We start from the raw sequence: 27427 nt of genomic DNA on the forward strand, positions 1-27427 counted from the left end.
ATATTTCTACATATAAAATATCAGTATAATAAAATTAAAACATTTTCCAAAAAAATTCATAATATATATTTCTACATATAAAATATCAGTATAATAAAATTAAAACATTTTCCAAAAAAATTCATAATATATATTTCTACATATAAAATATCAGTATAATAAAATTAAAACATTTTCCAAAAAAGTCAATATCATTCATAAAATAATGAAATCACTTAATTCTATATATTTTTAATTATCTTTATAAAAATAAAATATTTTTTAATTAATTAACACGATATAACTTTTGACTAAAATCATCCCTTAACTATAACTCAAATTTAATGTACATCCTTATATTATCTAAGTGAGCAAAAAACAACCTTATACTATTCAAAAATTATTAAGAACCATTATTCAGTCTATTTTTGTTAAGAAACCGATTGAACCAATAAAAAAAATATTTTTTAATTTGGTCATGTCTTAGCCACGACGAGAAGACCAAAAATACCTAAAAAAAAAAGGATATGGATAGGAAATGAATCTTTCATTCTCAGAATTTAAATTTGTATGTTGTTAGTTTATATTTTTTTTGCATCATCAAGTATTTTAACTTGCTACATTACATAAGTCTTGAAATGTTTATATAGTAGGTTCCGATGGTTAGAAAATATAGTAAAAATCATTTAAAATATTACGCCCAACTATTTAGAGATTTTCTTTAATAAAATATTTAGTACGTATGTACATTATATACAATGCAATTCACATTTAATACAATGTACAAAAATGTAGAAAATTTAGTGAAATTACATATACGTTTAGTTATGAAAATAAGAGAATAATTACTTTATTTGAAAGTTTGAAGTTGGAGTTGTATTTGGTCATACTTTTTACAAAGAATATTTAGAATTTGAATATATTTTGTCTAAATATGAATTAAACCCTCAATTTCTAAGAATTAGAAAAATCACCCAACTTGACTAGCTTAACCATGTGTACATATATTCATTCGACTTGACACATTTTTTGTTGGTGACGTGAGTTTCTTAAAGAAATAGACAGAATGATGAATCTTGCAACTTTTTGAATAGTGCAATGATATTCTTTGTTCACTTATATAGCACAAGAATGTACTTTAGGTTGAAGTCATATACTCAGGGATGATTTTAGTCAAAAACTCATATATACACGTGTAATGTCTTGCAACTACACTAAACTAGCGTTTGACCCAAGTTTCCAAATATTCTTGGCAAGTAATATTTGGGCCAAGTTTTTGGTCAAATTACACCATATGTTTGATCCCAAGTTTTCCCAAGAATATTTGACTATTTCAAAAAATATGATTTGTATTACACCATACGTTCTAAAAATTATTAAAAATATCCATAAATTTGTATTATCTATTTATAGTGAATATATTCCGTTAAAAAATAACCTTATAACATAATTGATAACAATCAACAACAACAAAATAATAATATATGCAAGACAATACATTAATCGCATATTCAAATTTGTCATTAATTCGGTTATAATTATAACCCATTAAAAATAAATTGTTATTTTTTCCCAATTTCGTCACTCAAATTAGAATTCAAACTTTTCCGGAGGAGGTAGTAACAAATATTAGTTGAAATTAATAAATAATGAGTATTTTTTATAAAATATAAAAGTTTGTGGGTAATTTTTGAATTTTTGAAAATTTCCTTGGAACTTGATCCAAATACTAATTTTTTTCTAGTATTTGAGAAGCTGGGATACTTGGCAAATTACATGACCAAACACCACTTCCCAAGTTTTTTCCAAATATTCTTGGGCCAAACGGGTCCTAAATTAGTTTTTTAAAAAGTGAAAATAATTTTGATAGGTTTATTTTTTATATTTTCAATACTTTATTAAAAACATTCCTAAATTCAAATACGAATTGTACTTTCAAAAAATTGTGAATTAATACTGTTTTGACTTTTGAGTTGGTTTTGGGTTTCTTTTTCTCTCTCTTAACAATAGAAAATTGGGACGCACGGTTCCGGGTTCCCCATCTCGCTCACAGTTTAAAAACCCTAACTTCTCCATGAATTCTTAGCTCCGAAGCTTCAAATTAAGCAATGGAGGTTGATTATTCAATTCCAGACCACAAGCTATGTGGTTTCTTTCTTACAGCCGTTGAAATTTCGTCTCCGCCGCACTCCTCCGAGCTCCATAGCACCCTCCCTTTAAATTCACAGTGCTACATCGCCGGAGATGGTTCTAATGTCCACTTTGTAACGGATAACGACGTTGAATTGTGTCCCATTGGTTCTCAGACGGAAGAGGACCGGAATGATGTTGTTCCGATAAAGAAGCGGAGCAGAATTGGAATGGTGAATGGTAGTTTAAGCGTGGTGCATCAGTTACACAAACTTGTAATGCAAAAATGCTTGAAGATTGTTTCTAGAGTTGTTGAGGTTGTGGAGCGTTGCGGTGATGACGGCGATGAAGAAGTTAGGGTTGTTGTTCTTGTGGATGTGTACTTGCCTATAGCTTTGTGGTCTGGTTGGCAGTTCCCTAAGTCTGGCCCTGTTGCTGCAGCACTTTTCCTGCATGTCAGGTGGGCATATCAAGTATAAATTGTTAAAAGTTGGAAAATATGAACTGAAAAAAATGAATTTGATTGGGATCTTAAAAAAAGTTAAAATCAATAAGAATGCAGTTAACCCCTGTAATCCATGAAAGTTTGTTAATTACTTTTTATAGTGTAGTTATTTATCAATAATTTCTCGAGCATTCTCTATGCTTACCCGACACTGGGACTGCTCAGCTTAGTAGTCCAGGTGATGTGCAACTGTGCAAGCTCAGAAAACACTAAATCCATTTCATATTTGTATATTGAGATTTTATGAATATTACCTACTTAGATTGTGATTATTCTATGTTTTTATTTTAACCAGCATACGTTTGTGAAATCAACTGGTACACCAACCTGTAGTGGTGGCAATGGTGGGAGAAATCAAGTATAGAATGGAATAGTCGTGGTGCATCAAGTTAGGCAGGACACTATAGTTATATTCCATGTATGCTTAGTGGATGTACTTCATGAACTTTAAGTCTTGCAAATATATTTGTACAAAGAACATACAATACGTCAAACAGTAAAAGAATCAACTTTTCATCTAGAAGGTGCAAAGAAATCAACAATAAAAGATGAAATGTGTAAAGGATTGTGAGCACAACATGGAAATTCCAACTTGCACCAAAAGACATTGCAACAGTAGGTGTCAGATCTCTGAAAGTTTAATTTCATTGTATAACTTTCTGCTAGAACTCAACAAACCAACAACAACATACCTAGTAAAATCACACATGTGGGGTCTGGGGAGGGTAATATGTATGCAATCCTTACCTCTACCTTTGCGGGATGTTAAAACTCAACACCCTTTTTTAATTCCTTAAAGAAAAGAATGATGAGTTTCAAAGAGCTTTCAATTAATATATATGCGTATCGTGAGCACCAATTAAGGGAAAGCATGATTGGGGTGCCCAAAGGTGTGGCCTAGTGGTTAGTGAAGCGGGAAGAGAAGCATGAGGTCTCAAATTCAAATCTCAGCGGAGGCAAAAGATATTAACTGATTTCTTCTCATCTATCTTAAGTTCTGGTAGGCAGAGTTATCCGATATTCTATGCTAGTAGGAGGTAGCAGGTACCCAATGAAATAGTTGAGGTATGAGCAAGCTGGATCAGAGCCATGTAACATCAGCTTTAACTACCTCCAACTCATTTGTCTATCACTTGTGTGCTTACAAAATCCATTGCTTCTAATTATGTCGATGAAATAGGATGCAAAGACATTCCACCAATGTTATCAAAAACGAAAAGTGCTAAAAAGCTCTAAGGTTCATTGGGGATTTAAGCGCAAATTAAGCATGGACTTAATTGAGAAAAGGCGCAAATGAAGAAAACTTATATATATATATATATATATTTAGTCCAAGACTAATAATTATAAGCAGAAATAACAAATACTTATATGGACAAAGAAATTGATTGTTTTTTTAAGATAAAGTGAAATATCAATGGTTTCGTGTCGCCTCTTCACTCTTCAGGAAATGCTCATTCACAAGGAAAAGTCAGTCTTAGAGCCTTGATGACAATTCTGAAGCTCACATTAAGTTAGGCAAAGCGCTCAATGCGTTTTGAACCTCGCCTCACTTCATGACTTATGGGCGCCTTTGATAACACTGTAAGCCACCATTAAAGCTTGCTTTTCTCTCAACTCAGCTCGCTCCCACTTGTCTTCTTTCCACTACAGTGAAAGATCTTTCACTTCAGCATAGCAGGAACCTCACTAACCTTGTTGGCCGGTTACAGGGATCCCCTCCTGCCTATCCACCCATCATAAATGATTCCTAGTGGACTTGGAATACGCTATCAATAGAGGAAGTTGATATGTGAGATGGACAAAGTCGGCTTCATCTAATGCTTGCTCTCATCTTGCGAAGAATGTTTTTGTCCTTTTCTGTGTTTGTTTACTGTCTAGTGTCTACTGAAAATGGCTTATGACACCACCATCAGGGAAAAACAGGGGTTGTGGGGTTTTTTTTGGTGGGGGGGGGGGAGCAAGGTTGGGTTCATATCATACAAAGACTTATATTTCACGAAGGCTTTTAAGTTGAGTATATACTTTTGATGTGCAGGGATTGAATAGATACTTTTGATGTGTTATTTTTTAAATGTATTAGTTATCTTATAAACTTAAAGGACTATTAATCTTGTTGCCAAGGCAGGAACAGCCAAAAATTGTGTAATTGATGTCATCTTTATCCTGTTTAGTATAGTGGAAGGACCTGTCCGGCACTCTTGCTAGTCAAGCTACTGATAGGATCATTTTAGTAATTAGTGAACAATGATGGATGATTAATTTAGGGATACCATTGACTCAATAGGAGCAACATTTTATTAGAATCGGGTTGTAGATTAATAGTATAGATTTAGGTGCTAAAAATTTTTCTTTCCCTTTTCTTTTTGGGTGATAATTATTCTGACAAAACGAAGAGAAAAAACTTTCCTTTGCATCTCTGCTTTGATTTAGTTGGAGTAATTGTGACATCAATGTGCAATAAATTTTTAGAAAGTGCAATTCCAATGAAGATGGATTCAGATATTCTTCTATGGAGTTTTAGGTTGTCGAGTTTGCAGTTGAAATAATTATTAATTATCTAATATCTTAACACCATTACACCAAGTGACCTGATGGGCAGTTCTTGAATCTATTAACAGTGGTTCGTAGAATTTCTAGTTGAGTTTCGAGCTTTAGAAAATTCCGTTGCATTTAATTGTCTATGCAGCTAATGCTGATTTATGTCCTAAATATTTAATGCAGCTGTGCAGCTGATTCTAATGAATGTCCCTAATTTTTCTTTACAGTTGTGACTGGGAAGCTTGGAGTTCTATGCTTCAGTCTGCTAAACTTGGTGTTGAAAAGGATTTTAGTATTTGGAATCTGTCTGACTGTCATGTTCTAGGATGCAAACTGCACTGCAGTGCATCTGACCCTTCCAAGAAAAAGCTCTTTGAGCTCCATGAAATTTTTAAGAGCTTACCTAGTGTAGAAAAGAGGGGAAATCCTGATTCTTTAAGAGTGAATCCCCTTGATACTAGTAGATCGGGTATTTGGGTGATAACAGATGATATTTTGATCAGTATTCTTTCTTCACTTTGTCCTGCTGATCTTCTCAGGGTTTCTGCAACATGTCGACATTTAAAATTTCTGGCTGCATCAATCATGCCATGTATGAAGCTGAAATTGTTTGCTCATCAGCAGGCTGCAGTTGATTGGATGTTACAGCGTGAGCGTAATGTTGAATTACTTCAGCACCCACTGTACATGGATTTTGTCACTGAAGATGGATTTGCTTTTTATATAAATGCTGTTTCTGGTCAAATAGCCACAGGGCATGCTCCTACAATCAAGGATTTCCATGGGGGAATGTTCTGTGATGAGCCTGGCTTAGGTAAAACTATTACTGCTCTTTCTCTCATTTTGAAGACTCAGGGAACACTGGCAGAGCCACCAGATGGTGCACAAGTCATCTGGTGTATGCATAATGCTGATCAGAGGTGTGGTTATTATGAGCTTAGTAGTGAAGATACAGTCAGTTCTGGTGTTTTATTATCTAGTAGAGCTACTGGACACAATGGCCGAAGAGGACAATTATCTTTAGAGAAAGTAACCCCAGAGAAAAGCTTGAACAGCTTCTCCACATCACTTGGATCCATGGTTGTTAGTTCAGCTGATCATATAGCAATTTCAGAAATCAGTTCACATACAGTCACACATTCCACTCCAAGAAGGTCTACTGCGAGGTGTACCAGTAGCTATAGCCAGATAAAAAGAGATCTTATGTATGCATATGAAGGAACGTCCCCTTTTCCTGAAGAGAGAAATGCTAGGAAAAACTCAAAAAAAAGAAAGCTTGCTTCCAACAACCAGCGAAAAAGCTCAGCATATGAGAAATCTGGTTATTCACATAAATTATCTCGTAGTAGTAAGAGGTTTCATGAGCCTTCTACAGAGAACTATGAGCTCAAGGAAACTTGGATCCAGTGTGATGCTTGTCACAAATGGCGGAGGCTTGCAGAAGCCGGTGCAGCAGATACTACTTCTGCATGGTTCTGCAGTATGAATACTGATCCATTATATCAGAGTTGTAGTGTTGCAGAAGTCTCTTGGGATCATAAGCAACATATCACTTGCCTTCCAGGATTTCATAGTAAAGAAACTCCTGGGGGACTGGAAGAAAATATATCATTTTTTACCGGTGTGCTGAAGGATGAATATTCAATTATGGATTCAGAAGCAAAGAAGGCTATAATTTGGTTAGCTAAGCTGTCACCACAGAAGCTGTTAGAAATGGAAACAACTGGGTTGGTGCAACCTATTGTACAGACTTCCATAGGAGTTCCTCATGCCCATCATAAAATATTTCAAGCCTTTGGTCTTGTCAAGAGGGTTGCAAAGGGTACAACTATGTGGTACTATCCTAGAGGTCTTGTGAACCTGGTCTTTGATTTGGATGCCCTAAGAGTAGCTCTGTGTAAACCTCTGGATTCATTTAGATTGTATTTGTCTCGGGCTACTTTAATTGTTGTCCCTTCAAATCTAGTTGATCATTGGAGAGGTCAGATTGAGAGGCATGTAAGACGAGGGCAGTTGAGAGTTTTTGTCTGGACTGATCATAAACGGCCCTCTGCACATAGTCTTGCTTGGGATTATGATGTGGTTATAACTACATTCAGTCGCCTAAGTGCTGAGTGGGGCCCAAAAAAGAGAAGTGTCCTGATGCAAGTTCATTGGCTGAGAATTATATTAGATGAAGGTCATACCCTTGGTTCAAGTCTAACTTTGACCAACAAACTGCAAATGGCTGTTTCATTGCGTGCTACCAATCGCTGGTTATTAACTGGAACACCAACTCCAAACACCCCCAGTAGCCAGCTTTCTCATCTGCAACCCTTACTTAAGTACCTCCATGATGAAGCTTATGGACAGAATCAGAAAGCCTGGGAAGCTGGTATTCTCAGGCCATTCGAAGCAGAGATGGAAGAGGGTCGGTCACGTTTGCTACAGTTACTTCACAGGTGCATGATCAGTGCCAGGAAAAAAGATTTGCAGAATATTCCCCCTTGCATCAAGAAAGTAACACTCTTAAATTTTACTGAAGAACATGCAAGAACTTATAATGAATTGGTAGAAACCGTGCGGAGAAACATACTAATGGCAGACTGGAATGATCCTTCTCATGTTGAGAGTTTACTGAACCCTAAACAATGGAAATTCCGAAGTACTACCATCAGAAATGTAAGACTTTCGTGCTGTGTAGCAGGACATATCAGAGTGACAGAGGCAGGTGATGATATTCAAGAAACTATGGATATCTTAGTTGAGGATGGTCTGGATCCCACTTCAGAGGAGTATGGTCTGATAAAATATCACATTTTATTTGGTGGAAACTGCATGAGGTTAGTCATAGCCTCTGAGATCATATGTGGGCAATGTTTTTGTTAGACCAAATGCATCATGATTTTGATTTTGTTTTCTAAAATAATTTATGTAGGTGTAAAGTATGGTGCCGTCTACCAGTGATTACACCTTGTAAACATCTATTATGCCTTGACTGTGTTTCTTTAGATAGCGAGAAATGTACAATTCCTGGCTGTGGTAACTTGTATGAGATGCAAAGTCCTGAAACACTGGCCCGTCCTGAAAATCCTAATCCAAAGTGGCCCGTTCCAAAGGATCTGATTGAGTTGCAACCATCTTATAAACAGGTAGGTCTAATCCTCAAGGACATACATATTGGGCAAGACCTAGTTTATAGTTCATTTTTTGTTATCCCGTAACAAACTACTTACTAATATTTGATTATTCTTCTGAAGGATGACTGGAATCCCGATTGGCAATCAACATCTAGCAGTAAAGTTGCTTATCTTGTTGATAGATTAAAGGAAATAAAGGAAGCTAATAGGATGATTATTATCTCTAACGAGGACAAAATTGTTGAGACTAGTGTATCTCATGTCCATACTAGGATAAACAATTTCAGCACGTTTTCATCGCAACAGTATTTGGTTGGGCCATCAAGTGATTTCTGCAATATAATTCCACAGAAAGTTATCATATTTTCTCAGTTTCTGGAGCACATACATGTAATTGAACAGCAGGTAACGGTACTTCATTGTGAGCATTTCTGTTTAATATTTTAATTTATCATTTGATGGTCTGATCATTCCATGTTCTCCTGGCAGTTAGCCATTGCTGGTATCAGTTTTGCCAGTTTGTATAGTCCAATGCCTTCTATCAGCAAGGTACGACTGTTTATCCATTCTGATTTTTATGATTATCATTCTAACAAACTTCTTTGGATGCTCGCTGTGGTATTTCCGGAATTATTTAGTTATACTTGCATGATTCAGGTGAAAGCACTGACAACATTTCAGCATGATGTTGACTGCATGGCTCTTTTAATGGACGGAAGTGCAGCTTTAGGTCTTGATCTGAGCTTTGTGACACATGTCTATTTAATGGAGCCAATATGGGACAAAAGGTAATAGATATGTTTAGCTTACTGTGATTAGGCATACCTTATGAATATAGGCTTTGTGTTTGTTTCCTTGTAATGCCTTTGGAAAAAGCCCATGGTTATGTAGTTGCATAAGTTTAACTTGTCCAAAGACAACCTTCCGAGTAATGAACTGGAAAGCTGACCATTTTGGGGGGAAAAATTCCAAACGGTGAAAAATTCCCAAAACTTTCTCCTAGACTTAAGTTGACTATTGTTCTCCGAGAATCAAAAAGCTATCCTGCTGAGTGTCTGTGCAGCTTTCTAACACATTATTGTTTGACTTCTCGTGATACTTATCAGTATGGAGGAACAGGTGATCAGTCGTGCTCATCGGATGGGTGCTACACGTCCTATTCTCGTGGAAACACTGGCGATGAGCGGCACAATTGAGGAGCAAATGATGAAGTTCTTACAGGTATTTCTGTCTCTAATGAACGTTACAGTTATTTGGATTAATCCTCTGACCAGAGATCTGCATCAATTTCATCTCTGCCGAAAAGGATATCATCCTGATTTCTTAGTTCATTTATTGGAAGTTCCATTTTCTTACTTTGATCAACATTTAGGGTGGTTATTAAGTGAAATTTCCCCAAATACTTTCCAACTCGAATTTACAGTTTTGGATACAACTTTTGCAGGAGGCTGATGAAGGTAGGAGGTTGTTGAAGGAAGAATATGGTAAACTGGGTCATGATGGAGCACGAGCACCACGCACCTTACATGATTTCGCTGAAAGCAATTATCTCACTCGCCTTAACTTTGTTCGGACTAGTTCCAAGGCATGAAGGTACAGAAATGTAACCATATGAGTAATTCCAAGTTGAAGTAACTTTACTTCTTTTGTTTGTTCATGCATTATGGGTTTTGTTTTTTGCTGCTATTATGTAATTAGCATTCGTGCTCTGTAAATCTTCTTCTTTTAGAAAATTCTGTGGCTTTTTGGAACTCGCAGCCATGGCTTATACATTTCAGACCAAAGGGAGATGGATATTTATGATCCCATTACCATTCTTTATATTATTACCTCCATATTCTGCACAGGGTGTAAGTAGCGCATATAGAGGTTACAATGAGAGTATGTTGCTTGAGATGGTTTGGTCATGTCTTATGTAAGACTCCAAATACATCCTTTGGTACAATCAATGTTTTGGAAAGCGAGAAGCGGAAAAAAACGAGGAGGGCTTGCTTTACTGAAGCGTGTAGCGAGTCGCATGCTTTTTCAAATGAAGTGCTATTTAGTATAAAACTAGAAAATATTAAATATGCATAGATAAACTAGTAAATCTTCTTCTTTTAGAAAATTTTGAGGCTTTTGGGAACTCGCAGACATGGCTTATACATTTCAGACCAAAGGGAGATGGATATTTATGATCCCATTACCATTCTTTATATTATTACGTCCATATTCTGCACAGAGTGGAAGTAGCGCATATAGAGGTTACAATGAGAGTATGTTGCTTGAGATAGTTTGGTCATGTCTTATGTGAGACCCCAAATACATCCCTAGGTACAATCAGGGTTTTGGAAAGCGTGAAACGGAAAAAAGTGACGAGGGCTTGCTTCACCGAAGCGTGAAGTGAAGCGCATGCTTTTTTCAAATAAAGTGCTATTTAGTATAAAACTAGAAAATATTAAATATTCATAGATAAATAATCAAGAACTCAATAGAGGTATCATATTAAGCAAATCTTTCAATTCTTAGATTAAAAAGTAAATAATAGATGCTAGAAATAGATATTGAATAAGAAAATACAACTTACTACAAGCACAAACAGAACAGTGTCTCAGTCACAGGACAGCAAAAACACAAAGGAAAAAAAATAGAGCAGAACAGAGCAGCAAAACAAAAAAAGAAAAAGAAAAGCAGAGTATACCCAGTAGCATTACAAACAGAGGAATCTTAAATTAGAAGAAATAAAAATAGAGTAATGCGTAATGCTACTTAACTTAAGTAGCATTACAAACAGCAAACTGAAAAGTAAAAAAAAATCCTACTTACCTTGTGGAGCAGAGAAACAGAAAGAGAAGAAGAGAAGAGAAGAGAAGAAGAACTGACATAAGTATTTTTACAGAAAGTCCAGCAGTAGTCGACAAAGGAGGGAAAATATTTGGTAAAACTTACGTAAGTATATTTACAGAAATTAAACAAAAAACTTAGTTAGCGCTTATCTCTAAAAAGCGAGCCTTTTCTCGCTTTAATAAAAAGCACGCTTTTTGCTCTTTGGAAAGGAGCGCATGCTTCTTCACCATTGCGTCGCTTCAGGGCATTAGAATGACAGCCTGTTGCTTCACTTCACTTCTCTCTTTAAGCGAGAACTTCAGCATTTTTAACTACACTGGGTACAAGACTGTGCTGATTGAAGACTTAACATGAGACGAGATAGACCTAAACTCATATGGAGAGAAGTCGTCTAAAGAAACTTGTAATTTCTCATAATCCATGTAAGATTTAGGTAACGAACACCATTAAAGTAGAGACTCCATATAGGTGATTACTGATAACTAAATAAAAAAAGGAGAATCCATATAATCAATACTAATTGCTTTTAAGAGTTGGAAAATCTCTAGTTGCTTAGAACTGAAATTTGTCTTACAAAAAAAGAGTGTCTTTTATTTGTTTTAGTAGGAAAAATTGTTGAGTATTGAGATGTAATCGGCCTGCTGAGCAGATATAAGATGATATAGATTTCCCCTACTAGTTTGAGCTATACTTGAACAAAATGAGGGTTCACTTGTTTAGGAGACCAACTAGTAGTTAAAAATATTGCAGACATGGAACAGAAAACCACATATATAAGCAGGTCTCCAATGATTGAAAATACACCAGATTGGTTGTTAAGTAATGCAAGTGCACTGTAGGGTCTTAGTACCCCCCACCCCCACATGCATGGGTTGGTGCACTGGGTAGTCCACTTTCCCTTGATTGTATGGCATCGATATGAAGCTAAATTGGCATCCAGTTAGAATGATGTATTTCTTGATAAGTTTGAAATATTTGTAACTTGAAAACCAATTGAGTTTGCTCTTACAAACTATTGACGGGTAAGTTGTTTTGGTGCTCTGTTATAAGACAATTCAGGGTTAGTCATCTGGTGTTCTGAGAAGCCTATTCAATTTATAGAAGATTCAGGCTTTGGTTACTCCTCATGTAGTCCTGTCTGTTTGTGTGTATCTTTAGGTACTTTTATATCTTCCTCTTAAAATTTTTGTATCATTACTTCATAAAAAATTATTCTCTTAAAATTTCGTTTCCCCCCAAGAAAACAGTACCATTCTATACATCACTGAAATTGTGTATTTCCCTATTTAGAAATGAGTAGTGCATATAAATTGTCCTGGTGTGAAGGTTTAAGAGAAACAAAAGAACTGCCAGTTTTCTCATTTGAATTTAAGAGTTCTCCAAGAAAGTCATGGTTCCCTCATTGAATTATTCTGGCTTGTCACTGTTAAGCACCTTTATTTCTTGACCAGAGGTTGATTTCCTACATCAGTACTTACTATCTGCGTGCGTGGATTTTGCATGATTTTGTTGTGCTTTTGACTTGAGCTAGGAGAAGGGGAAAACAAGGGGAAAGAAAACTCCCAAATGATGTTAACCTCCTTTAGTTGTCATTTAGAGATCAATAGGTTCATGTAGCACTACCTCGTGAACCTATGACCTCCAAATTCCAATTAGCAGCAGAGAAATCTATAGCCCAAGGCTTATACTTTATTTTGAGCTAGTATTCATATCTTCCAGGTAGATGGTTGCTGATTTGATTCATGGTTACAGGTGGACGATTCCATTGTTTTGATGAACTGGCACTGCAGGGTCTCGTCAATCGCTGACTCTGGCAATCTAATCTGCCTTGCAGAGAGTTGTGCCAAGAGGCCCAAGACTATTTATGCTAGTATCACCCTTCTAGATAGTTGGCCGCTTCTTTGATTATTGTTGCCCACCAGTGGAATCATTTTTATTCTACCGGCATTGCAGAATTCAGGCATTCGGATGTGGCAACCTGATGATCTTCAAAGTCTGGCTTAGAATTGGTTGTAGATATTTGTACATTTATTCTTCTAGTCAGAGAAATTCCACTAGTGTAGTATATCCTTGTAATTTATTCTTGTCCTTTTTTTGAATCTCTCTTTAGGAGAAAATACAGTTGAAGTGGCCGCTTCGAAATAGAAATTGATCATTTTCACTGAATTTTCTGGGTGTCCATGTTCACATGCTTTGTTTTTCTGTCCAAGCTTGTAAGTTTTTGGATTAAGTAAAAGTGTTTTGTACCAAATGTGAGGAGAATGGTTAAAATCGTTTGAATACTTGTATTTGGTGTTCTGTAGACTGTAGTTAAGGAGTCAGTGGCAACTAACTATGCAAAAGAGGGAAAGCCCCCCTCCATTTGGTTTGTACCTTATAGCTTGGATTTCTTTTGTGTACGTAAATGCTCCCTCCGTCTCGATTTGCATGGCAAGTTGAAATTTCGAGAGTTAATTATGTTTTTCATTAGATTTTTAATATGCTTTTTAAATATTATTGTGTTTGATAGTACTTTTTACGTAGTTTTTAGATATATAAATTGTAAACTAAGAAACTTAAAAGATTTTATGTACGAAGTCGCACTCAAAATTTAGAAATTTGAATCTCAAAATTTAGAAATTTGAATCTCAAAATTTTAACCTAGTCACATAAATTGGGACAAAGGGAGTATCTTTTAAGTGTGTATATTGGGTGATTTGCATTTTTGCTCCTATTTTGTGATGGTCTTTAATTTTTGCTCCTCTCAAGGCAAGTAACTTTTCTATGAGATACTTTCACATCATAATATTTCACAAGTTATGTTCTGTGTCCTTAAAGAACTTATGCCTCACAAAATAAGTTAAGGAAAGAACAAAACTTAAAAGACTATCTGTCTAAAGAGTAAATTGTGCAATTAAATGGGTACATTGGGGTGGAAGTTGATTGGGGGTGGGAGGAGGTGTGTGATGATGCTAAGTAAATTTTCATAACATTTGTTGATAAAATATGAGAGAGATGTTGAACATATAAGAAAACATACATTACCTCCCGTTTGATATTAGAAATGAATCAACTTGTAACTACGGATTTGAGCAGTAGAATCATTTATTAATATTTGTATTGAAAACGCGATACTTTGTACACTAGAGTGCCTTTGAGTTTGATATATATGAACCAATTATCCAATAGAATACACCCTTTGATCCATTTTATTATTTCTTTATGTTTTATTCCAGGTCTTAAAGAAACATTTATTAAAAAGACATTTTGATTAAATTATTCTTTAATTTCAATTTAAAACTACCTTTTTTTACCATATTTATATATCTTCATATTTATTGAGTAAAGATAAAAGTGAAAACTAAAAATAGCAATTAAATAAAGTGGACAAAAAGGGAGTACTCCATCACTTCTAATTCTATGTCATATTTCGAGTTTCTTTGGCAGTGTAGTTTTCAAGAAAAATGAGTTTTAAAATTTACACCAAATTACATTAGTTTACCATGATTATTGAAAAAAAAGGAGAAGATTTACACCAAATTACATTAGTTTATCAATGATTATTGAAAAAAGAGAGGTGAAAATATCGTTATTAATCAATAATAATATACTCGATGAAATTTTACAAGTGAAATATATGAAGAGTGAAAATCCTATTCTTATCTTTGGAAGGAATAGAAGATAAAGTTATTTCCGAAGTCCGAACAATCATGTAATCAGTAAATTATGCAGATTGAGATATAAATTAATACGATGAGAGAAAATAGAATCTTAGTATCCACAAAGTCTAGTAAACATGATCCATGAAAATCTAAAGATGAGATAAAGCAAATTAAATACCTTTAAATTCAAAGGAATTATTAAACATCACTAAAATACTAACAAAATTTGCAAAAATATTGTACACCACTAAAATTTTAACAAAATTTACAAAAAATAAGTTAAACAAACACATAATTCTGATCCAAAAAAAAATATCATATGCTTTGCCACTGATTCTTCAGCAAGTTTTTTTTGTTTCCCACATTGAAACCGCAACTAAATCATAATTATGCACTTGCACAATCCATTCGAGGCGATGCTCCCAATTTCTTCAGCAAGTTGTTCAAAATAATGTTGTACAACGAACGTCTTGATCTTTTGTCCCCCTAAACCTAAGTGTTCCAAGCATATTTTTCAATTCAATAAAACTTAATAATAAAAACAAAAAAGTTAAGGATATAAAAATAATGGCCAATACTATACCCAAAATAATATTAATAATATCCAAGAATCCAATAAATTTCCCAGAATACAAAATAACAAAAATTATAATCAAGAAATTGATAAAGAAATATGAGAATATTCCACTAACAAGTGCCATTATTATTCTCAAGAGAAACATTGATGCATTATGGAAAACTTCATGTTCCTCTTTATCGTTTTCATTTTCAATAAATAAATAAATTTTATGAACTAAAAAAATCATAGAAAAATATTCTGAAAGAAGAAGAAGAAGTTGGAATTGAGAAAAATATAATGAATGAATTGAGTAATTAAGTAAGAGTAAGAGTTTATGTAATTGAGGACTCTCTAGATCCAATATTTATGGGATTAAGGATTATCTAATCCTATCCTAATCATAATTATGGGAAGGAAAATATTCTATTTAAAAAGTCAAATAACTATCTATAATTTCTCGTAATAGAAAATACAGTAATTTTATTTATGATAGCTGCAAAACCTAATTTAGCTAGGGTTAGAATATTTAGGCTATTTTGTTTGTTTGTTTAGACATAACTTAAATAAATACTCAAATTCTAAACAAATTTGATTTTTCTCCAGGCGCATAATAGATCGATATGAACATCATGAGCTTTCCCGTAATAAAATTGATACCTTCTTCTCGGTTCCTAACTTTGAATTATTCTTAAAACGCTATGATAGATTGAAGTTGTTTAGCTTTTGTTATTTTGGGATTAACTTGGAGATGGATAGAAGTTAAGGGTGTGTTCGGTACAAAGAAGTATTTTTTGTTTAAGTAGGAAAAATAAATTTCGAGATTCCGTATTAATTGCTTATTCCTTCACTCTAATGCACCTCATCTTCGTCAGCATTTCAGATAACTTCTATCCCTCCACCCTCATTTTCCATAATATTTATCTAAATTATATATAAATGCTTTTAGAATACTATATTTTTGTTACATGTTGAACACACAAAATTAAGTTAATATCACTAATTTGTTTCAATAAATACTTGATAGATACTTTCAATAATTTAATAAAGGGAAAATAGATAAATATACCCCTGAACTATTGTAAATGGTATGCAGATACCCTCCGTCATACTTTTGGGACATTGGTGCCCCTGCCGTCTAAAAACTAGAGCATATATATCCTTTATACTAACGGACAGCACGTGTCATAATCTTATCCACAAATCCGACATTTATTAAATATTGGATCGACGGATAAGATTGCACGTGCCCCTGTTTAGTCTTCTGTTAAAGTGAAGGTTATATGTGCTCTAGTTTTTGGACGGCAGGGGCACCAATGGCCCAAAAGTATGATGGAGGGTATCTACATACCATTTACGATAGTGTGGGGGTATATTTGTCCTTTTTCCCTTTAATAAATATTGTGAGGTTTAATACATAAAAATTACCCCTAAATTATTCACATTTTTATACTCTTTTTTGCCCACATTTTAATACTTCTTTGGCTATTCTCCTCTCTGAACGACAATATTCCATATATAAAAACCCCTTCAGAACAAAATTAACACTAAAAGAAACAAAAGCTGGAATATTTATAAAATGTAGAAACATGCAATGATTTCAAAAAACATTAATAAGCCTAAATTTATAGTAGGAAAAAAAGCCCTAGTTTTTACCATCTTTTTTTTTTTTTTAAAATCCAACCCTTTTTGCATAGATATGTATATTAGTATAAAGTGTACACTATCTCTATGGATATATTTTGTAAACTAGACGATTCAAAGATATTAAGTTGTATTTTTCTCAATATCAAATGAGGAAATTACACCTACTATCCCTAAAGTGTTTGATCTTGAATTTTTGTGTTTGCTTGATTTTGTCTCTACAGTAGAACTTTTGTTCAATTGAGCAAGTTCACTATCTTGAAATATTCTGAAACGTCTTTCGTATGCGCAAAAGTTAGAACTTGTGTCTGATGGACAGCCTACGTACCTAAGTTTTAACTTTTTGCTTATAAGACATAACTTTTAGTCAATTTAACAAGTTTTCAATCTTAAAAATATCTTGAATATTTTCTTTACGAGCGAAAGTTAGAATTTTATGAAGGGGAGATTATTTCTAAAAAGTTTGTTACCTAATAACTCTCTAAACAAGATGGTTATGAACTCTCTTTCCTTTCACCACCAAAATTAAAGGCCCATTTGTACATACAAAATAAAATAAAATTAATTTAAAATAAATTTTATCTGGTAAATATAATTTTTTTGAACGACTTGTACGTAAGCTAAATTCTTGCCACGTGGCAGTCTACTCCATAAATAGGCAAAGGCGCGCAAGAAACGTATTTGGAGCACTGCATTTTTCTAACTGTACTCTCTGACACAAGTAAAATGCCATAAACCAAAATCGTTTCAACACTTTTTCCATTGATTTCGTTGAAGTTTGAAGCCTTCTCTTCAATGGCGATGTTGACGCTAGGCACCGTTTACTGAGGCAAGATTTTCACCGGCTTTGTTGCTGTTTGTATCTCCTCTTTTTCGTAATTTCAAAATGTAGTAGTTTTGTGTTTTCTGAGGATTAATTTCGTTCGTAATTCTGATTGTTTGAACTCGATTGATGAAGGATCTACCATTTCCGTCGTCCTCTAATTTCTGTGTTCAAATGTTCCTTTGTTGCTGTAGTTGATGAACTGTGCTTTATACAGACTCTGTTTTCATTTTTTTCTTATTTATTTTTGCTTATCAGTTTGTAAAACTAAACTACAGTGTGTGTTCTGTGAGAATTTCGTTCGTGATAGTGATTGTTTGAATTCCACTGATTGCTGAAGGATCTAGCATTTCCTTATGTGTGTTCATCATCCTTTAATTTTTCTGTGTTCAATTGTTGCTATTTCATTTTAAATCTAGAAGAGCAACTGTTTTAATTTGCAACTGCTGGTTGTCCAGATGAAATATATACAGACTGTTATAATTTTCACGGAAAGAGTAAATTGTAAAAAATGTACACAGTCCGGGGAAGTCATTGCTTAGAGGTAGCTTTTCAATAATGGCGACGCCAGGCTCCATTAACTGAGGCTACAGTTTTAGATTTTCACCGACTGTTTACTCTTGTTTTTCATATTTATTTTTTCCTACCAGGTTGTAAAACTGATTTGTGGTGTGTATTCTGTGTGGATTGCATTTGAAATAGTGATTGTTTGAATTCAACTGAAGGATCTAGCATTTCCTTATTTTTTTCCATTATCATGTAATTGTCTGTGGTTAAGAGTTCCTTGTTGCAACTTCATTTTAAGTCCAGAAGAGCAACTGTTTATCTGTAGTTCAACTTCTTGTTATCCAGATGAAATACAGACTCGGTCATACTCGAATAGTTCTTATTTATTTTTTCCCATCAGTTTGTAAAACTAAATTGTTGTATGTGTTTTGTGAGGATTCTGTTAAATTGAGTTCCAAATAGTGATTGTTTCAACCCGGTTGAAGGATCTAGCGTTTTGTTATATGTTTTCATCGCCCTAAAATTTTCTGTGTTTAGAAGTTCCTTTGTTGCCACTTCATTTTAAGTCCAGAAGAGCAACTGTTTTGCTGTAGTTCAACTGCTTGTTATTAGTTTAGACAGAAAAAGGAAATTCTAGAAAAATTAAATTCATGTTCTTCTCTTTGGATTAGATTGTGATTTGAAACTTCAGAGTATCAATTTCATTACTGCATAATTCAGAATAATTTTTTCTGGCAGTCAAAGTAGGTGACTGAAACACACCTAGATGGAAGAATAAATTGGTTCTGAATGAATTAAAGAGAGAGGGAATGCTCATATACCGCTTAGCTTTCACTGAACTCTTTTATATCAATTGAACCAACTTATAATAGAGAAGCAATGTCAACTAAGTTGTTTCTTGAAATACATCTTTGGCTTCAAAGAACACCACATTTGATGTGCAACAATTAATACTCTAAAGATTTGGAGAAATATGTTTTCTAGGAGACTAGATACTTTCAGCCTGCTAGCAGTTCTGTACTTTTGAGTTCTACAGTTGCAGATAATGAGAAATGCATTTTTTTCGCTGTAAAGTACTTCAGCCTGCTAAGAATTTTGTACTTTAAATTCTTGACTTGCAGGTTTGTACCAAGTCCAGAACACAAGAGAGTGTTGCTGCATTTTAGCTGTTTCAAATAGTGTTTAAAGTGCTAGAGGCCAAAATTGATTTGAACCTGATAAAGATGAATTTTGGTGAGAATATGGAGTCAAATGTTGATTTTCAAATACAAGATGAGGCAGAAAGGCTGCTTAAAGAGATTGATTTGGTGATGAAGAATGTTGAGAACTCTGAGTTCTATGCTGGAATGCACTTGGATCTCAAACAGAATGAAACAATGCAAAAACATTTCTTTCGCCTTTTAGGCTCCCATTCACATGTTCAGGTGGTAATCTATGGTTTGGGAAGCATTGAATACAGTTTCCATTCACAGTTTCAGCTTGCTGTAGTTCTCCTACTAAAACGGGATTTTTCTGATTGGATTGACAGTATAGTAATATACGATCCCAACATGTCTCTAGCTGATATCATAGTTTTCAAAAAACTAGATCTTGAGGTTCTCACCATTGATGAAAATTGTAAGAGGAGAGCTCAGAGACCAACAATGTTCTACATGCCTGATCCTTATTGTTATCATATTGGCAACCTCTTGGGAGCAAACTGGTCTTCATCTTGTCTAAACCGGATTTGTTTGCTGACAAAATCGTTCTGCGATAGACTGACCAATACGCCACGAAGTGGTCCTGATCTAGAAGCAGTGATACGCTTAGAGAGAATTCTTCCCTTCACAACAGAAATTGACATAAAACTTAGTGACAGTCCAATGTATGCTAATTTGTTCTCAGGATTTGCCTGGCATTTCTTTGATGTGGATACCAACATTGACATTGGCAAACCGGGATGGTATTGGCTGGATATTCAAAGGTACTTAGATGTGAGACTAGATATTGAACTTCCCATTTATTATTGAATACAGTTCTCTATTGTTGTTCTATTGATTTTGGGAAACAAAGATGCTGCCAAGTAGCACATATGAAGTCAGTAGCCCTTTAAGTTCTGTCTGCCTATGTTTGTTCCAGTTCCTTCTCCTTGTGATAAGATGTGCTTTACACATGTGATTATTTAAATGCTAGTTGGAAATTCTAGATTTTGTTGGTTGGATTATGCTAAGTACTTTGAAATTATTTGCTTTGAGGAAACTATAGTGTGATAGAGGTGAGTTGAAGGAACCATAGGAGGGTATGGTGTACTTCATATATCCCTAATGATGTAACTTTTAACTTTGTGTCGCAGGAATCTTGAAGAAGAATTTTTGGAAGATATGAAAAGCAACATGACCAGTGAGGAATTTGCAGAAATTTGGGGTATTTCTCGTGGGTTTCGTCGTTTAAGATGCAACAACGTTCGTCCTCCTCCAGGCTGGATTAAGCTAAACATCTATGGTATTGGTAGAAAAGGTGATCAGCCAGGACAATATAGTGGCATCTTCCAAGATGAAAAAGGAACGTGTTTAGTTAGGTATAAGGGTGACTTTGATGTTGAAGACAATGTGATTGCTGGACTAGAGGCCTTGAGGCTTGGGTTGGCCAGATGCGTGGAAGGAAAGCCAAATGCAGAGAAGTTGATTGTGGAGTCAGATGATCTTACACTTGTCCAATATGTTAATGGTCGCCCTGAGCCAAATGAAAAGGCTATGGACAAATTGAAGGAAATTTTCGTCTTGCTGGAACGTCTAACTTGTGCAACAGTTCACTATATCTACGAAGAAGCCAATGAAGCTGCTAGGGAGTTGGCTCTGAGTGATGAATGCCCCAGTAATGCATAAAGCTTTGTTTTTGACTCAAAGGGGTAAGGTGAATCTTTCTAAGTTGAACTAAGGTTTCAAATTCAATTTGCATTTAGGGGAAAATGACGTTGCTGATCAAGTTTGTCAAAGGTTGTGGAGACACTTGAATTTACTTGCTAGACTTTGTTTAATTGTGCTTTTGAATGTTTAGGAGATACTTGAGTTTACTTGTTAGCCTATCTGTTTTGACTTTAGTTTCTACAGAATTGCTTCTGTGTTTTGGGTGTTAGAATCAGAATTGCTTCTCTTTTATGGATTACAATTTACATGTTTGAAAATTACAGAAACTCTTTTAATAGTTTCACTGTCCATACAATGATTAACTTTTCATTGTTCAACTATCTGAAAAATGTAAGGAACATCCTTATAGTATTATCATTTATATCCACATTTTTTTTTCCAAATAAACAATGCAACTACATTTCTGAATGTATTTTTGGGTTAAAAGATTTCAGGCAGGGGAGCCTATATAGAATTGTGTATTCTATTGGGTTCCCATGCTCTTTCAAAAGTCGCAAAAAGTAGTAGTTGTAATTAGAATTTGAAATGGTTCAGCTACAGATCAGTTACATCCCAAATGCTCCATCTCTTGAAGATACCTGCAATGCACCCTCCGTTTCATTTTACTTTGTCTCTTACTTTAATTTTTTTTTTCTTTTTTAACTAGTAAATCAAGATAAATTTATTACTTTTTTTTCAATACTAACCTTCTTATTACATAATGGCTACATAATATCCTAATATAGTCATATGTGAAATTATCACGAACACTCATTTTATTATTAAGTCATGTGACACATCAAACAAGTTGATTTTCTTTAATCAAGATCATTTAATATGTCTTTTAAAATAGTATTAATTATTAACTGATATTACTTTTACATAATTTTTAAATATATAATTATAGTTCACAATATTGAAAGATTTCATATTTCAAATTTAAAAAATTAACTCTTCAAATCTGAAATATCCCCATGTTAGTTAGTGTGTGAAACGTTTTTTTTTTAATTTGTCAAAACTTATGCATTTGCGTCAGTTATTCTTTTTCCGCCACGTAGGCCTAATTCTTGCCACGTGACAGGCTACTCCACAAATAGGCAAAGGCGCGCAACAAACTTATTTGGAGCACTGCATTACTCTTTAACTGTATTCTCTCACACAACAAAATCATTGCATCGCATAGAAAATATCTGTTTTCCATTGTTGAAGTTGAAATCGACCTTCTCAAAGCATGGATTCATATCGTCAAGGCAGCTCTTCAATGACGATCGTTTACTGAGGCAACAGTACGTTTCATCGACTTTGTTCTTTCAGTATCTTCGAATGTGTTTTCTGTTAGTAATAGTAATTGTTTCAACTCGATTGAAGGATCTACCATTTTCACCGACTTTGTTGCTCTCAGTATCTTCGAATGTGTTTTCTGTTAGTAATTGTAATTGTTTCAACTCGATTTAAGGATCTACCATTTCCAGATTTTCACCGACTTTGTTGCTGTCAGTATCTTCTCTTTTTACTCTCATTTTTCTTGTTTACTTTATCCTAATTAAATTGTTGTATGTGTTCTGTTCGTAATACTGATTGTTTGAATTCGATTGAAGGATTTAGCATTTCCGTCGTCCTATAATTTCTGTGTTTCTGTTCCAGAAGAGCAATTGTTTTGCTCAAGTTGAACTGCTTGTTATCACTTATCCACAAGAAATACAGAGTCGGTTTCATTTTATATTGTAGTAGGTGTTCTGTGAGGATTTCGTTAAATTTCGTTCGTGATAGTGAGTGTTTGAATTCCACTGAAGGATCGAGTATTTCCTTATGTGTTTACATCGTAATTAATTCTTCTGTGTTCAATAGTTCCTTTGTTGAACTGCTTGTTATCCAGATGAAATATGTACAGACTCTGTTGTACTTTACATGAGAGAGGAAAATCTGGAGAAAAATAAGACGTTTCATATATTTATTATTTTATGGATTCCGTTAAATTGCATTTGTAATACTATTTATTTGAATTCGACTGAAGGATTTAGCATTTCCTTATTATTTTATCGTCCTATAATTTTAAGTTCAGAAGAAAAAATGTTTTAATTTGCTCTTGTTGAACTGCTTGTTATCCAGATGAAATAGATACACACTCAGTTTTACAGGAAGGAGGGAAATCTGGAGAGAGAAAAAAATACGATTCACTTTTTTTTTTATTAGATCTGTGATTTGGCACTTTCAGGATCTCAATTTTCAGTAGTGCATTGTTCTTAGTGAATTTGTACTAGTCGAAGTAGGTGACTGAAACACACCTAGATGGAAGAATTTAGTTTAGAAGAGCTTGTATTTGTACTCGAGTGATGCAATTCTAGGTGATCGGTTCTGAATGGATTAAAGGAGGAGGGTATGTTCATATTCCTCTTACCTCTAGTTGCATTTTTTTAATCACAATTGACCAACTTATAGATGTCAACCGAGTTGTTTCTTGAAATATCTTTGTGGCTTCAAACACGTGGCATCTGATGCGCAGCAAGTATACTCTAAAGATTTGGAGAAATATGTTTTGATAGGAGATAAGCTACTTTCCGCTTGCTAGCCGTTCTGTACTTCCGTGTTCTACACTTGCACATAATGAGAAATGCATCTTTTTTGCTGTGAAGTACTTCAGCCTGCTAATGATTTGTACTTTAAATTCTAGACTTGCAGGTTTGTGTTAAATCCAGAACACAAGAGAGTGTTGCTGTGTTTTAGCTGTTTCAAAATAGTGTTAAAACTGCTAAAGGCCAACATTAATTTGAACCTGATAAAGATGGATTTTGGTGAGGATATGGAGTCAAATGTTTATTTTCACATAAAAGATGAGGCAAAAAGGATGCTTAAAGAGATTGAACTGGTGAAGAAGAATGTTGAGAACTCTGAGCTCTATGCTGGAATGTGCTTGGATCTCAAACAGAATAAAACAATTCAAAAACACTTCTTTCGCCTTTTAGGCTACCATTCACATGTTCAGGTGGTAATCTATGGTTTGGGAAGCACCGAATACAGTTTTAGTTCACAGTTTCAGCTTGCTGTAGTTCTCCTACTAAAACGAGATTTTCCCAATTGGATTGGCAATATAGAAATATATGATCCCCGCATGTCTACGGCTGATATCATATTTTTCGAGAAACTAGGTCTTGAGGTTCTCACCAATGATGAAAATTGTAAGAGGAGAGCTCAGAGACCAACAATGTTCTACATGCCTAATCCTTGTTGGTATCTTATTGGCAACCTCTTGGGAGCAAACTGGTCTTCATCTTGTCTTAACAAGATTTTTGTGCTGACAAACTCATTTAGCTACACACTGACCAATACGCCGCGATGTAGGACTGTTCTAGAAACAGTGGTACGCTTAGAGAGAAGTCTTGACTTCACAACAGAGGTTAACATAGAAACTAGTGACAATCAGACGTATGCTAATTTGTTCTCAGGATTTGCCTGGCATTTCTTTGACGTGGATCCTAACAATGACATTGACAAACCGGGATGCTATTGGTTGGACATGCAAAGGTACTTAGATGTGAAACTAGATACAAAACTTCTCATTTAGTATAAATATAATTCTCTAGTTATTATGTTGATTTGGGAAACAAAGGTGCTGCCAATTAGCACACAATTGAAATCAACTTTACTTTCTGTCCGCCTATGATTGTTCCATTTCTTTCTCCTCATGATAAGATGGGCTTTACACATGTGATTGATTTAAGTGATAGTTGGAGAATCCAGATTTTGTTGGTTGAATTATGCGAAGTACTTTGAAATTATTTGCTTGGAGGAAACTATAGTGTGATAGAGGTGAGTTGAAGGAACCATAGGAGGGTATGGTGTACTTCATATAGCCCTAATGATGTAACTTTCAACTTTTGTGTTGCAGGCATCTTGAAGAAGAATTTTTGGAAAATATGAAAAGCGATATGAATAGTGGGGATTTTGCAGAAATTTGGGGTAATAATCGTGGGGCTCGGCATTTAAGATGCAACAACATACCTCCTCCTCCAGGTTGGATTAAGCTAAACATCTATGGTATTGGTAGAAAGGGTGATCAGCCAGGACGATATAGTGGCATCTTCCAAGATGAAAAAGGGAAGTGTTTTGATATGTATAGGGGTGACATTGATGTTGAAGACAATGTGATTGCTGGACTAGAGGCCTTGAGGATTGGGTTGGCAGGATGCATGGAAGGAAGGCCAAATGCGCAGAAGTTGATTGTGGAGTCTGACAATATTATACTTGTCCACTATGTTAATGGTCTACCTGAGCCAAATGACACAGCCATGCGCTGGTTGGGGGAAATTTTCTTCATGCTGAAACGTATAGCTTGTGTAGTTTACCATATCTACGAAGAAGCCAATGAAGCTACTAGAGACTTGGCTCTGAATGGTGAATGTCCCAATAGTGCATAGATAGCTTTGTTTTTGTCTCAAAGAGGTAAGGTGAATCTTTCTAGGCTGAACTAAGGTTTCAAATTCAGTTTGCATTTTATGGCTTATCAAATTTGTCAAAGGTTGGAGACACTTGAGCTTACTTGTTAACCTTTGATTTTAATTGTTCTTTTGAATGTTTGGGATAATATGCCTATCTGTTTGAATTTCCAGTTTCTACAGAATTGCTTCTGTCTTTTGGGTATTAAATGTTTTTATGATTGGAAATTTTGGAAAGATTAGAAGAAAGTACTCTCTTTTAATAGTTTCACTGTCCATATAATGATTAATTTTTCAATGTCCGACCATCTGAAAAATGTAAGGAACATCCTTATACTATTATATCTACAATTTTCTCTTTTAATTTCTGCCCTATTTAACTTGTTTCTTGAAGTGTTGGCTTGTTTCTATTCTGTTTCATACTTGCTATGGTGAAGGTTCATATTTTTAAAATTTGTTTGTGGCATTTGATTTTTGGGAAGATTTGGTCAATTTTGCTGTCAAAATATTCTATAAGAAGTAATGACAGGTAGTTGCAAAGTGAAAATGAAGTCTTCAGACAAAAGAAAAGGAAAAAAAGACCCCCAATAAGAGCAAATCGTAGCACAGTGAAAATTAGAATGCCTTGCATTCTCTTTACAACTTGTGAATTTTTTTTTCAATGTGTCAAAAAAAAAGAAGCTATTGCAGATCATGTTCCTTTTTTATTCACTATAAGATGGGGTAAAATGGAACCAAAAGTTAGTGGCTCTAATTAGAAGTCTCTTGTTATATGTTTTTTTGGATAATCTTTTGCCTAGCTCTTGTTCAATTTCTATGCTCAGTTACATCACTGATTCAATTACTGTGTGACAAATTTGAGTTGGGTGAATTAAGTTTAACTATGGAAAGGAAGTGCAATTGAGTTAGGTGTATCAGGGCGAAGTAAAAATCATGACTTACACTCTGTAGAGTTTCCATCAACTACCTCTAACTTGCAGTTTCAAATTACTACACGATAATGTAAGGGACTAACTCTAGTACCTCAATTCAACAATTATTTAACAATTCTCCAAGAAGATAAAATCTCTTTTTGTTACAAATCTCACCATGATCACACGTCACAAAATAATTCATCAATTTACTCTAGCTGATGAGCTCAATAAAGAGTAATAACTTTAGTCTTTAACCGATCAAACTTCAAAATTGAATAGTACATACTCGTACACAACTAGTAAACCAAATTTCAGTATTATTGTGACGAAGTCCTGCAGTTTTACTCCAACAGTTATATTGCTCTCAAAATGATGAATTTCGTGAAAATATAATAAGCATGACTCTCAGTATTTTCATGCAATATATATACTGGAGATTTTGACTTATACTTCGAATAGAACTTGGCCTCGTATAAGGAAATTTGTGATTTTCCTTCTTTGTGTATGCTTTGTTGACTCCTACTTGATTCAATATTCCTCTCTTTATTTCTTTACTTATTTTCTTCTCTAATTCGCCCATTTATTTATTTCCTTCGTTGTTCCTCTTTTTCAACTATTTATTTCCTCCCTTCTTTGCTTCTTTATTTATTTCTTCCTTTTGTCTCAATCATCCTTATCTATAGTTGTCTTTGTACATTTCGTCACGTATGGAGGGAATCATGTTCACCTAATAGAGTATACATAAGATAATAAGTAGTGAATTAGGTTTACTTTGTCAATTATCAAAACTACATACATGTTCTTCTATTTTTCAATAATTTTCCCCTTTTTAATAATGACAAACAATTCATCATAGTTTACTTTGTCAATCATCAAAACTACAAACATGTTCTCCTATTTTCCAACACTTCCCAAATGCTCCAT

At 34.5% G+C, this 27427-nt stretch overlaps 2 protein-coding genes across 2 annotated transcripts; both read left to right on the forward strand.

Moving 5' to 3' along the window:
- The first annotated feature begins 1948 nt into the window (after positions 1-1948).
- LOC102602511 (F-box protein At3g54460) lies at positions 1949-13382 on the forward strand. Its single transcript, XM_006351046.2, has 9 exons — positions 1949-2569; positions 5383-7977; positions 8073-8286; positions 8395-8679; positions 8764-8823; positions 8932-9062; positions 9381-9495; positions 9719-9867; positions 12853-13382. Exons 1-8 carry the CDS (start codon positions 2088-2090, stop codon positions 9863-9865), a joined length of 4029 nt encoding a protein of 1342 aa, XP_006351108.1. The 5' UTR covers positions 1949-2087; the 3' UTR covers positions 9866-9867; positions 12853-13382.
- Positions 13383-19398: 6016 nt separating this feature from the next.
- On the forward strand, positions 19399-21371 carry LOC102602845 (uncharacterized). Its single transcript, XM_006351047.2, has 2 exons — positions 19399-20234; positions 20604-21371. Exons 1-2 carry the CDS (start codon positions 19495-19497, stop codon positions 21133-21135), a joined length of 1272 nt encoding a protein of 423 aa, XP_006351109.1. The 5' UTR covers positions 19399-19494; the 3' UTR covers positions 21136-21371.
- Positions 21372-27427: the final 6056 nt, after the last annotated feature.

This window comes from Solanum tuberosum, unplaced genomic scaffold (assembly GCF_000226075.1).
Source record: "Solanum tuberosum cultivar DM 1-3 516 R44 unplaced genomic scaffold, SolTub_3.0 scf00133, whole genome shotgun sequence".
In the NCBI taxonomy this organism is placed as follows: domain Eukaryota; kingdom Viridiplantae; phylum Streptophyta; class Magnoliopsida; order Solanales; family Solanaceae; genus Solanum; species Solanum tuberosum.

Coding starts and splice junctions, on each gene's coding strand:
- LOC102602511 (XM_006351046.2), top strand. CDS start 2,088: ATGGAGGTTGATTATTCAATTCCAGACCACAAGCTATGTGGTTTCTTT. Junction 2,570..5,382: donor GCACTTTTCCTGCATGTCAG/GTGGGCATATCA, acceptor TTTTCTTTACAG/TTGTGACTGGGAAGCTTGGA. Junction 9,063..9,380: donor GAGCCAATATGGGACAAAAG/GTAATAGATATG, acceptor GATACTTATCAG/TATGGAGGAACAGGTGATCA.
- LOC102602845 (XM_006351047.2), top strand. CDS start 19,495: ATGAATTTTGGTGAGAATATGGAGTCAAATGTTGATTTTCAAATACAA. Junction 20,235..20,603: donor TATTGGCTGGATATTCAAAG/GTACTTAGATGT, acceptor TTTGTGTCGCAG/GAATCTTGAAGAAGAATTTT.